General features: G+C 45.1%; 1 protein-coding gene across 1 annotated transcript in view; it reads right to left on the bottom strand.

Moving 5' to 3' along the window:
- Positions 1–13247, bottom strand: part of NFRKB (nuclear factor related to kappaB binding protein) — a 114201-nt gene that overhangs the window by 14281 nt on the left and 86673 nt on the right. The window contains exons 22-23 of the mRNA XM_030221018.1: positions 6158–6943; positions 3684–3790 (exon numbers count right to left, since the gene is read on the bottom strand). Coding sequence (XP_030076878.1) covers positions 3684–3790; positions 6158–6943 — 893 coding nt within the window. The remainder of the gene's footprint in view (positions 1–3683; positions 3791–6157; positions 6944–13247) is intronic.

Here is a 13247-nt window from a genome sequence, read left to right as displayed (position 1 = left end):
CAGTTGTCGAGATATGGGTGAACTCTGATTACCTGGTGCCATAGGAAGGCTGTCACCACCACCATAAACCTTGGTCAATGTTCTTGGAGCTGTGGCAAGACCTACGGGCAAAGCCTTGAACTGGAAGTGACGGTCCAGCACCGCAAAATGTAGAAAACTCTAATGCAGTGGCCATATGGGTATATGCAAGTACGCCTCACGCTTGAACCGAGGCTAAGACTGCTACTCATGTCTCCATGCAAAAGCGGGACACTCAGAGCAGCAGTTTAGATCTTTGAGATCTAAGGCCAGACAAAAGGTGCCTTCCTTCCTTGGTACAATGAAGTAAATGGGAGAATCTGCCTTGTCCCTGTTCAGTCTAGGGAAGTGGAACAATGGCCCAGAGCGCCAACAAGAAATTTATGATGGCCTGAACCTCGACCAACTTGGTTCCCTTTCAACAAGAAGACTCCAAGAAGAGAGGAGTGACCACATGGGGGAACTCCAACTTGTAACCTTCTGTAAGAATATACAGAACCCACTGGTCTGATGTGGTTTTGGCCCACTCCTCCCGAAACTCCTGAAGATGTCTTCCCACCGCAGGAAGAGAAGAATGGACCAGCCGCACATCATCGTGAAGCTCTTGAGGAACTGGGAACTTTAGTTGACTGAAAGGAGGACTTCCTGTCAGGAAAAAGGAAGATTGGCCTGCCTGAAACACAGAAATATGATAGCAGATAAGGGCCAAGTGATCCATCCAGTCTGCCCATCCTCAGTAACCACTAACTCTTCCTTTCCTAAGGGATTCCACATGCCTGTCCCACGCTTTCTTTAATTCTGACATAGTCCCTGTTTCCACAACCCCTGCCAGGAAGCCATTCCACACATCCACCACCCTTTCCATAAAAGAGTATTTTCTTAGATTTCTCCTAAGTATATTTCCTCTTAACTTCATCATATGCCCCCTCATTCCTGAGTTTTCCTTCATTTGAAAAAGGCTCACTTCCTCTACATTAACACCGAGGTATTTAAATGTCTCTATCATAACCCCTCTCGCCCACCTGTCTTCCAGCGAATACATATTGAGGTCCCTATATGTTTTATGACCGAAACCACTTGCCAATTTTGTATCCGACTTCTGGACTGACCCCACCTGTTTATACCCTTCTGTAGTTGCAGTCTCCAGAATTGCACACAGTACTCTAAGTGGTGCCTCACCAGAGACATATACAAGGCCATTAACACCTCTTTTTTCCCTGCTGGTCATCCCTCTCTTTATGCCATATTGCTGACAACCTGGCCGATAGCATCTGCAGTTTCGAATTCAAGATCGAGAGCACCCTGAAACAGACGACCAGAGGCTTTCGGCTTACCATCTGGCAACCGCTGTGGCTTAGTTTCCCCCCAGTTCTTTCACCAAGCTACTGAGATATTCTCCAAAGAGCCACTTTTCTTAAAAGGGCAGTTAACTAAATGTGACTTTGACACTGCATCCACGGCCCAACGGTGATGTGACAGTTAAAAATATATTGCAGGCTGTAACCCATAACATGCTATAAATAGCATCTGCCTGGGCATTATGGTGCCCATCTCGTGTTGCAGACTTCTGATGCCACTTCATCAATGCTCTTGCCATGAATGAGCTGCGCACTGTCACTTGAAGGCCTAAAGAGACACTTCAAAGCTTGTATCAGTAAGCCTTCTAGCTTCCTATCCTGTAGGTCTTTTAGGGCAATGCCCCCTTCCACCAGCAAGGTGGTCTTCTTTGTCACCGCTGTAACCAGGGAGCCCACCCTGGGAAGTTCCAATTTATTTTTCTCTTCCTAAACTAACATATAGAGACGAAACATGGCTCTTCACACTTTCAGCCCTGTGTCCGGTGAGACTCATTCTGCTGTAATCAGGTTCTGAATGTCTGGATGCATTGGGAAGGCCTTCGAAGGACCTCTACGCCACCTCATGATTCACGAAGATGGAACCCCTGATGCTGAAGCAGAAGGCTCCTCAATGGAAAGCACAGCCAGTGTCTCAGAAATAGGAGTACTGAGTTTCTCTTTATGAAACAACCTCAGTACTTTCGCATCATCCCCCTCCTTGGGCAGGAGTTCTCCCTAACGGCTCTTTCAAAAATGGCTCCTCTGAATAGACCGAGGCCACATCAGATAAGGAAAGAGAAGCAAAGGATAGCCTCATCTGCCCACTCCTGGAAGTCTAAATGACATCTCTTAGGAGCTGGAGGGGCAGTGGGGCAAGAAACTGAAGCACCTTGTAGCAACTCTGACTGTCCATGCTTCGGTAAATAGGTCTGGTATAAAAGCAATATAAACGGTGAAGAAAACAAAGAACCCAATGCAGCTGAATGCTCTGTCAAGCCCTGAAGCTGTAAAATGGCAGCTGTGCTCTGTGATCTGAGGCTGCTCATCACTGCCAGTTGGCCCTGAAAAAAATGGCACACATTCCCGCACTCTCCTACATCAAACTGCGTACCTGCTCTGCCAGATATCCAGAAGACCCTGACATATGTGGATGCTGTGCTGCCACTGACCTTTTCCTCTGCATCTCGTGGGATTCCCGGATTGCATTCACTGCAATGCCCTGATGCCGGCCAAGCGAGTCCCACAGCGGGAACACCATTTAACTGTCCCCATGGGAGTCACTATTCACCCTGTCTGTCATAAACTTAGTACAACATGAGTCAGGATCCCTCCCCTGCACCAAGTAGAACCTGCAGCCCTCCAAATGGTTTTGAGTCAAACTTTAGTTAGTCTTACCATTGCTGGCTGCTCCCCCCAAGCTCACTATCTTTAAAGAGCTACCACAGGTGAGAAAGGCTCAGGACTGATATTCTGTCCCACGTTCTCCAGAAAATCTCTTTCATTCTCCTTTTCTTCTTTTTTTAAGGTTGTTGTGCTGGAAAAGGATAGCTCTACAGGAAACAAGGGTGAGGTGAAGAGAGGGAAGAAGTAAATTTGCGGGGCACCAGAGACAGAGATCTGAAGATCTCCAGGTTTGACTCTACAGACTCAAGCCAACCCAAAGCTCAACTAGGGACCAGCTGACCAACTGCACCAGGAGCAAAGCACTCAGTTCAGAGGCAGAAAAATGTGTCCATCCACCTGCTGGAGAGAGAAAATACTGAGGAGCTGGACTGGATGCCAGGAGAGATATGTCTCAGCTCAGTTTCCAGTTCTCTATCTCCACCTGCTGGTTTGAAGGACACAACTATCCCACAGGTTCTGGAATAGTGGAAAACGACGTAATAGAATAAGATTGTAACAGAGGCATACTGTGAGAAAATTCGTATCACTTAGATAAAGGCCACACAGACAGCCAAACCAGACCTGAGGTTTATGAACAGTCAGGAATCCCACCACCCTTCACCTTTACCTCTGGCTAAAGTGCAGAATATCCCCCCCTCCCCAAACATCAGTCCTTGATGTTGGAGAAAGCCCTAATCTGCTCTCAGTAGCTAACTGTTCTCCAGAAATCCCCCAACCCCCCCACCATGTGGTCTTGGTAGTTGGCTGCAGTGTAGGAGAGTACTGCTCTAGTCTAGGCATAGAGAGGTTGAAGAATTCCCTTCACCTAATCTCTTTCTGGGTGCTAAGCAAGAAATTCCCCTCACCCTGGTCTTGGTATGGGGCTGTAGTACAGGTGACCTCTCTACCCCTCTAGTACTTGAGCTTCTTCCCCGTCTTACTCACTTAGTTCCAAGGTTTCCTTTGATGATGGGGGCTGTCATGACGCTCTTCCCTTTAATGGGCTGCCTAATCATTGACAGTGGGACTGTAATCCGAGCTGGCAGCTTTCCCTAAAACATAGAAACAAAAGGACAAGATGTAATTATACTAAAGCATATGCTCAGAGCAACAGATATTGAGAACAGCAGATGGCAGCGAGCATCCCCCTGCCTCAGAAGAACTCTCCACCAACAGTATCTTCCCCCTCCACCCCCGGAACTACTTAAGGATGCCCAGGTAATCTAGGGAAAGATATGCAGGAGTGATCCCCAATCATTCCTGCCCTTGCTCGTTCCAGGTTCAAAACTGTGGCCGCTACTTCTAGCAGTAGTCTTGCAGTACTACCGCTAAGGTCCTGACTCCTACAGGCAGTACCATGAGACTACTACCTCTCTTACCCTAGACAACCTGGATATCCTTAAGGTCGGCTGGGGGGAGGACTACAGGGAGTGGATGCTCTTTGGGGAGGGGGCATTCTTTAGGAACAATGGATTTAGAGACATAGAAACATTACAGAAGATAAAGGCCAAATGGCCCACCAGACCATCCACTATTTCCTTCTCTCCCTATGAGATCCCACATCCTTGTCCCAAGCTTTCTGGAATCCAGATAAAGTCCTTGTCGCCACCCTCCACTGGGAGGTTGTTCCACGTATTCACCACTCTGCCTGTAAAAAGATATTTCCTTAGATTACTCCTGCGCTTACAACCTTTTAACTTCATGCTATGCCCTCTCACTCCGGAATTTTCTTTCAGTTGAAGTACACTTGCTTCCTGTACATTAATGCCATGGAGATATTTAAATATATCTATCATATCCCTTCTTTCCCGCCTTTCTTCCAGAGTATACATATTGAGGTCTATAAGTCTATACCCATACGCTTTATGACATAGACCAGTAATCAATTCTGTAGTTGCCCTCTGGACCGACTCCATCCTGTTCATATCTTTTTGCTGTGTAACGGACACTACTCCCCACCCACCCCAAATATAGTCTGTTGTTCCAAGTAATAGGAAGGACAATGCCGTGCCTGGCGGTTACTATCAAGTCACACCTCCATGATAGATAATACTTTACATACATAGAGCACTGGGCATAGTGACTATAAAGTAATATCACTAAAGACATTGTCTCCTATCACAGACAAGAACCATCATTTCAAGAAAAATATAAGTAGAAAATAAAATCATTTCAGTAGCATGTACTTTCATTTTGGCTGCTAGAAATCATCACTGTCACATTTAAAAGTTTCTAGCCTTTCTGCAGCAGACCAGGGGAGTAGACAGAAGTCCACTTTTGGGGGTTCCCAAAAATGAACTAGAGGGGTTCCGATATTCTTTCCCCCACACCCCAGCTGCCCGCCGCAATATTACATTTGCTGGTGGGGATACCAAGCCCTGCCGGCCAAAGACATCTCCCATCTGGGTCACGTCTGCAGCAGCACTTAATTCACTCAGATGTGATTCGGCCGCTAATGCCGGCTCTCCCACACATGCTCAGTTAGACCTGAACTGAGCATGCGCGAGAGAGCCAGCATTAGCAGCTGAAGAGCCCTGAGTGAATTAAGTGCCACTGCAGGCTTGGCATCCCCACCAGCCATAAAGACAAAAGGGTTCTGAGCAAAAAGCAAGGGGGCCCAGGCCCCCCCAATGGCTATGCCACTGCAGCTGACATACTGTCTCTGAAAATAGCAAATGGGGTATGCACCAAAGAACCAAGGATTCCTTTTTTGCTCTGTGCCAGCAACCTTAAGACTTGCACAGCTGATGTTATTTTTTAGCAGGGGGTATGACTGAGGGAGGAGGGACTGCAAATAAATACCATAGTGCCCTGTTGTATACCAAGGATAATTAAGGAACTAAAATAACTGAGCAAAGTATATGTTCTCTTATGAGAGATGTTGAATTTTACTTCGTCATATTTTAGGAAAAATAAAAAACAGAAAACTCCTCAATTTACTGGAGGATTAGCATGGCTAGGGAAAGATGCATTCCTCCTCCAGCTTTCTTCCTTCTCAACTTAAGATCCCTCTGAATTTTATTCAGCTGGTTTCTAGTCCTTGAAAATATCTGTTTTAAGTAAAAAATAAATACAATAAAAAAAAATATATATATATATATATATATATATATATATATATATATATATATATATATATTTATTTATTTATCTATCTATATATACACACACAGATCCTAAAGTTAGCTCCCTACCAAAACAAATTAACATCCTGAAGCCTAGGTTGTCTTTAACTCTTTCTGTAAGTTACCTTAACGTTCAGCTCTGATTATCTTCCCCACTGATGCATTTAATATACACACTTAAATATTTTTTTTTCCCTGCAGTCATCCATCCCTGCTTGTACAAGCCATGAGTGAACACTACCAGATATCATCCTTCCTAATGTGGACAACCCCCCAAAAAAGAAATATACTCACTGCCTGGGATGTGGAGACTACCGTAGTAGTTACAGGCACCTGTCGGACCGTAGTAGTTCCTGTACCTATAGTGATGGGAGTACCAGCTGCTCCTGAGGCCACAGCAACTGCCTTTGACACAGGTGCACTCACTGCAGGTAAAGTCACAGTTGAAGTGTGAACTGCAGCAGCCAGATTAAGTGCAGAAGAAGAAGGCACCTGTTTGGTGGCAGCTGCAACTGTGATTGTCTGCCCGGGTTTTGGTGGCATGACTCCTAGTCCTTGCACAATTCTTATGGTTGCTGCTGGTTTTGAATCAGTGGATGCAACAGTGTTGATGGTTTTGCCTTTTTGGTCTGGTATGGTGACACCTAGAGCAGGCATTAGTCTAAAGGCAGAACTGGTTGCCTCTGCTGTTTTTAACTCAGGAGTCACTTTGACCATGGTGGTGCCAGGGATGCGAGGGGAAGCAGAACTGGCAGGACTGGTTTTAACTGTGGAATCAGTGGACTGGACAGCATTGGATGTGACGTGTAAGGTGGCTGAAATCCCCTTGTTGCCAGTGGTGCTTCCTGTTCCAGTGGTGAAGAGGTCCTGGGACAACTTGACAGTTGTCACCTGAGACTTGGTCAGAGTAGCCATCATGTCAGGTGTGATACGCAGGACTGTCTGCCCCTTGGCATCTGTGGTAATAGAAGAGGGAGGCAGCCGCAGAACATCTTTGCCTTGAATTCGAAAGTTGGCAGCTGTCAGTGGGATGCCAGTTCCAGGCTGGGTTTTCATGCCAAGCTGTCCAGCAAGAGCCACCTGAAAAGTAAACAAACAAACAAAAAGGCATAACTGCAGATGAATGTGTACATCACCATGATTTAAAAAGAACTATTTATTGACCAAGAATTTTCCAGATGTGGCTAAATGTATTCAAAAGAGGAAGCAGCTTCTCATGCTTTGTTCAGGGGTTTTGAAGATGCTGGGGGGAGGCTCTTTTTCTTGAACTTTCCATGTAAATGTCTTATTAAGTATCAAGGTGTTGTTATATTTTTTTATGAACCCCAGTAGCTGTATGACTGACAGACAACTGCACAGCAGCAACCCCAACAATTGGGATAGTTTGATAAGTCAACTTTAAGCCTGCGTATAGTACATATGTCGCTAAACTATGTTCCAGATTTACTAGATAGTTTATCTTTGATTTGTATGTTGATCTCTCCCATCTATCATGGGCTTGTAGAATGCAATCTTAAATAATTTCCCAATTTTACTTTGTGACATTAATGTTTATGATTGCGATCTTATTTGCGTGAGCGAGTTGATTACTTGTGATAGTATAATTATAAATTTAGAAGTAGTTTTTTTAAACCATGCGTATTTATATCCTGCTTTGATCAGATCATTTTTATCTAACTGAAAATTAGGATCTGAAAAAGCTTACCCAACACACAATACTGGAAATATAGATCATTTCAAATCCTAATTTTCTGACCTCTATCCAATATGATTCCTGGGAAATTCCTGTCATGTACTTTACCAGTCTACTTTTGAAACTGTAGAACCTGCTGTCCCTAAAGTTTCAATAACAAAGCGTATTTGTTTGAAAATTAGCTTGCAGGTCTGCTGTTACATTATCCTGTGAGGGCTGGGATTCAGAAGGAAACACAAAGGTTCACTCTGCAGGGAGGAAGAGACAGAGATAGGGAAATGAACCTGGGATGGGAGGAGAGAGAAACAGCCAAGGGGGCGGAGGGTGGGAGCAAGGTCTGGGGAAGGAAAATGGGTATAAGATGTTCTATCAATGGTACTTCACTCCTCAAAAGTTATCAAAGATATGCAAAATGAGATCAACTGAATGTTGGCGCCAATGCAGGGGAGTGGACACCTTTTATCATATATGGTGGACTTGCCCAAAGGTTTATACTTTTTGGACAGCCCTGCATACTCAGCTCACCAGTGACTGAACTGGTGGAAGAATGGGAAGACAGCAAGGAGACAGAGCTGCGTTCCATGACCAGGAGGAGAGCTGGAATTCCCGCCTCCCCCCCCCCCCCCCCCCCTCCAGAGAAGGATCTGCACTCTACCGTCAGAGATGGAGCTGCACTCTACCTTCAGAGACAGAGGCATGCTCTATGTCCAGGAATACTGCAGTGCTCACCATCCAACTATGGAACCGTGCCCTACAGTTAGTGAGGTAATCATGCAATCATGCCCTGCCTTCAGGAATGGACGGATATGGTGAGCCGTCTCAAACCCTCCTGAGATGGAAAGAAGATCCATGGAAAGAGATAGGTCCATGCTTTTCGGCAAAAGATGGAGTGGTGGAGGGAGGAAGTGACGTCAGCATCGGGGATGGACGCATGATTCCAGAGCTCCGCTAGAGCGACGGCGAAAACGGCGAATAAACCCCGAAAATTCGGCCTCCAGATAAAGAACACAGCGGCCAACACAAGCCTATGGCGACCCGGAAAAAGTTAGATAAATTTAAATTCACGGCGGAGAAGTGCGACGGAGCAGCGAACTCCGGCAGCATATCGCACATGACACGCGCCAAAATGGCGGCTGCAGATTCCGAATCGGAGGCGGAGGGCCTCATAGAACAACATGATAGCGATACAGAGATCACCAAGAAAGAGGTCGCTCGATGGTTTAAGGCCTTGAAAGCGGAGATGTCATCTGTTCGCAAGACAATTAAGGAGGCAGTCACTGATTTACAGAAAGACATGCGGGAAATCGGGCATAGAATGGAGCAGGCAGAGGGTGAACTGGAGCACGTGGGAAGCGAAGTGCACAAGTTAAAGTCAGAAATTCAATCCCTGAAAGAGGATAAGGCTAAAATGGAATTAGACCTGGAGGACTTGGAAAATCGCTCACGGCGAAGAAAATCGCTCACGGCGAAGTAACCTCAGATTTAAAGGCATACCAGATACTGATCAAAATATGGATTGTGCTAAAATCATTAGAGAAATATGTGCTCTTATCCTGGGAGAGAATGCAGAGACCCAGCAGGAACAAGGAGATTCTGCAATCCAGTTTGACAGAGTACATAGAAGCCTGGGACCCAGGAGGTCCTCTCAACCTCGAGATATAATTGTCTGTTTTTCAAGTTATACAATCAAAGACATGATTTGGAGAAAAGCAAGAGCTAAGGGTGATGTCCTCTGGGAAAACCAGAAAATTACGATATTTCAAGATCTGGCATTAGGCACCCTACAACGGAGAAGAACATTTAAAGATCTTACTCAATATCTTCAACACTCCAGCATTAGATATAGATGGACATTTCCCTTTGGATTACAATTTACAGTTGGAGGTCAATCCCGGAGGGTGTCACGGCTAGGAGAGGCGTGGACTATATTGAAGGATCTGGGCTGTAAGGATTTGCCACCAGAAGCTTCTGGATCAACCTCTACAAATATGAATCAGTCACGCATGGCATCCACATGGCAGAGAGTGGGATCCAGAAAGGAAACAAGTCCTCGGGGATCTCCAAAGAAGAGTGGGACTTGAGCACACGATCGTGAGAACTGGATGCATACCATACAGTATTAATTATATAACCAGTTGGTTGAACATGTTTATTTTAGGTGACAGTTTCATGTCGCTCCTGAAATGCTGTTAATACTGTACATATGTTTTGTGTTGGCTAGCAATAATATTAAGACACGATTAGAAAGAGGGATAAGGATAGAAACAGTTTATTGCAATTGGGGTTTTTCATACGAAGCCTAATAATAGTCTGCTCTGGCGAGGAGTTACTTCCTCAGAACCATCTGCTGGCAGGTTTTCTACCAGCTACTTCAGGGGGGGGGAGGGGAGGGGGAGGGGGGTCAGGGGTTAAAAGTGGGCACATGGAATGTCAATGGGTTGAACTCCCCATCAAAGCGCAGTCTTGTATTTCGGGAGGTGCAACGGCTTCATTGGGATATAGTAATGCTACAGGAAACACATATTAGGAGTGGTGATGCTCATTTGCTCAAGCACAAATCTTTTGCTGATTGTATAGCTCATTTTGATAAAAGAGGAGGAAAAGTGGGAGGGCTTGTAATCTATGTTCGGAAGGGCATACCATTCATAATTGATGATATTTATAAAGATGTCCTAGGCAGATGTTTGGCGGTAAAGGGACTTATATATGGTAAACCTGTGACTATTGTGAATGTATATGCTCCGAATGTGGGGCAGGGGGACTTTTTCGATAAGATGACAGAGGAACTTTCCCAATTCCAACAAGGTCATATGATTTTAGGAGGTGATTTTAATACATATATGTCACCAATGGACCATTCTAGAGGAGGAGGAAGTATAAATGTGACCCACAGTAAAAAACTAAAACAATTGACTTCACAGTTAGATTTAGTTGAAGTTTGGAGGCTCAGACACCCAGGCCAAAAGACATATACATTTTTTTCTCATTCACAAACTACATATACTAGAATAGATATGATTTGGTGCAGTCGCACACTCTGGGATAGTGTGTTAGATTCTGAGATTGGCCCCATTAGTATTTCAGACCATGCTCCAGTAGAACTTGAACTGAAGGGGTGGAGGGAGGAAGATCGGCTCCTCTTCTGGAGATTAAATGAGTCATTACTGGGGGATCACAGAATTTGTGCAGATATTCATAAAGTGATCCAGTCTTACTGCATAAGCAATGACACGGGGGAGGTTTCAGATGGGACTCTCTGGGATGCATTGAAGGTGGTGGTACGAGGGCATCTCATAAAGTGGGGGGCTCGTAAAAAGCGCGCCAGAGAAGCAGCGGAACTCAATTTGAGATCCAGACTGGTTCATCTGGAAAGACAACACCAGGCGGGGGGTTTGGCAAAAGACCTGCAAGAGCTCAGGAGGTGCCGGATGGAACTAGAAAAGCTACAAATAGTGCGGGTGGAATTTATGAGGAAGCTTCTCCAACATAAATTTTATGAATATAGTAATAAGTCAGGGAAAATGTTGGCCAATTGCCTTAAGGCTAGGCAGAGAAATCATACCATTACAAAAATTAAAGGCCCAGGGGATCAGCTATATTACAGGGATGACGAAATTAGAACTCAATTCTTAACTTTTTATAAAGAGCTCTACAAAAGAGAATTAGGGTTGGAAGCTGCTGAGGTGCGGCAGAGTTTTGAGGGACTTGGGCTGTCCAAACTGACTAGCGAGGAGAGCCGTAAGCTGGAAGCTCCATTTCGTCTTGATGAAATTACAGGAGTCATTAAGAATCTTAAGGGAGGAAAGGCCCCGGGAATGGATGGCTACTCCGCCAAATTTTACAAACTTTTTGCGGGGGAAGTGGGACCTTTGTTGATGAGAGTGGGTAATGCCTGTTTTGAGGGTCAGTCATTGCCCATTAGTATGCATGAGGCCGGAATATCTCTGCTCTTAAAGCCAGGAAGGGACCCGGCTATATGTGGGTCCTATAGACCAATCTCGCTGATCAATCTAGATATAAAAATATTATCAAAAGTATTGGCAGACCGGCTAGGTGCAATCCTACCAAAATTAGTACATACTGACCAATCTGGGTTTGTTAAGGGCCGGCAGGTAGCAGATAATGTACGTCATACACTGCATGTTATATGGGAGGCTAGGAGACAGGATATGCCGGTCACTTTACTAAGTACAGATGCAGAAAAGGCATTTGATAGGGTGGAGTGGCCCTATCTATGGGAAGTTATGGAACATATGGGAGTTGGGACTGGTCTACTGGGATGGCTCCATAGGTTATATGAAAGGCCAATAGCTCGATTAAAAATCAATGGTGGGTACACGTCGACATTTCAGATAGAACGTGGAACTCGCCAGGGCTGCCCATTGTCTCCGCTGCTTTTCGCGCTCTATATAGAGCCGTTAGCGCAGAAGATTCGAGAATCTGCGGATGTAAAAGGGATAGTAATTGGGACTATAGAACACAAATTAGCATTATTTGCGGACGACGTGTTATTTTTTGTGGGAAGCCCTGCATTGACCCTTCCGAACCTGATGGTAGCTTTAGCAGAGTATGGACGCATGTCAGGTTTTAAGATCAATTATGACAAATCGGAGTTGTTGGGAGTTTCCATCACACAGGCCTGGATGCAGGAGCTCATGCGAACATACCCATTTCGTGTGAGGCACAATAAGATTAAATATCTGGGGGTCAGGATACCTATAGAGATTTCACAATTATTCAACCTGAACTATACACCACTTTTTCAACAGGTACGAGCAGACATGGAAGCATGGACGGGGAAATGGTTGTCATGGTGGGGGCATATAGCAGTTGTCCGAATGAATATTTTACCTCGAGTGCTATTCTTCTTTCAGACATTACCAATACTGGTGCCCAAGGGAGAGTTGGAGAAATTGCAGAGAGCTCTTTTGAGATTTATTTGGGAGGGCAAAGCGCCTAGGCAAAGCAGAAAGTTGTTATGGAAGTCAGTTGATTTGGGGGGACGAGGGGTTCCAAACCTCAAATGGTACTACTGGGCTGCTCAATTAAAGTTCATCTCCGCATGGAGCCAAGACAGGCTTTCAGTGGTGGCCAACTTGATCAATCTATGGTGCCGAATCAATGTTTAAAATCAGTACTTTGGGCCTCCTTTCCACGTAGGATGTACACAACATTGACTTCCAACCCATTCGTGCAACACCTCTTAATATTGTGGGCAGTGGTTAGAAGTAAACTGTGGCAGTCCAGGCTCACCTCATCTTACGCATACATTGGGGGGGAACCAGGGTTTCAGATAGGGATGGGTCATCCGGTGGCAAGGAGGTGGGCAGAGAAGGGGATAATTTGTTTTAGAGATCTACTGGATGATGGACAAATGGTTCCCTTTGCAGAGCTTAAAGAGCAAAATGGGATTTTAGATACTGAACAATTCTTCTACATACAAGTCAAACATTATATACAAACACAAGGGTGGTTGAAGGCGGACCCGGAGGAGTATGAGGGCCTAGAGAACATGTGGAGCTCCTTGGGGAAAATGAAAGGTACTATCTCTATTTTGTATAAATTTTTAAGGGGTAGGACCTTTGAGAAATGTCCTTATATGCTTCAGTGGGAACGGGATTTGCAGAAGGAATTTACAGCACACGAGTGGAAGGCAATTCTGGCTGAGGTTACTAAAGCCTCAACCTGTGT

This window comes from Microcaecilia unicolor, chromosome 12 (genome assembly GCF_901765095.1).
Source record: "Microcaecilia unicolor chromosome 12, aMicUni1.1, whole genome shotgun sequence".
Classification (NCBI taxonomy): domain Eukaryota; kingdom Metazoa; phylum Chordata; class Amphibia; order Gymnophiona; family Siphonopidae; genus Microcaecilia; species Microcaecilia unicolor.
Note: the sequence above shows the minus strand (reverse complement) of the source record. Positions and strands in the feature narration are given on the sequence as shown.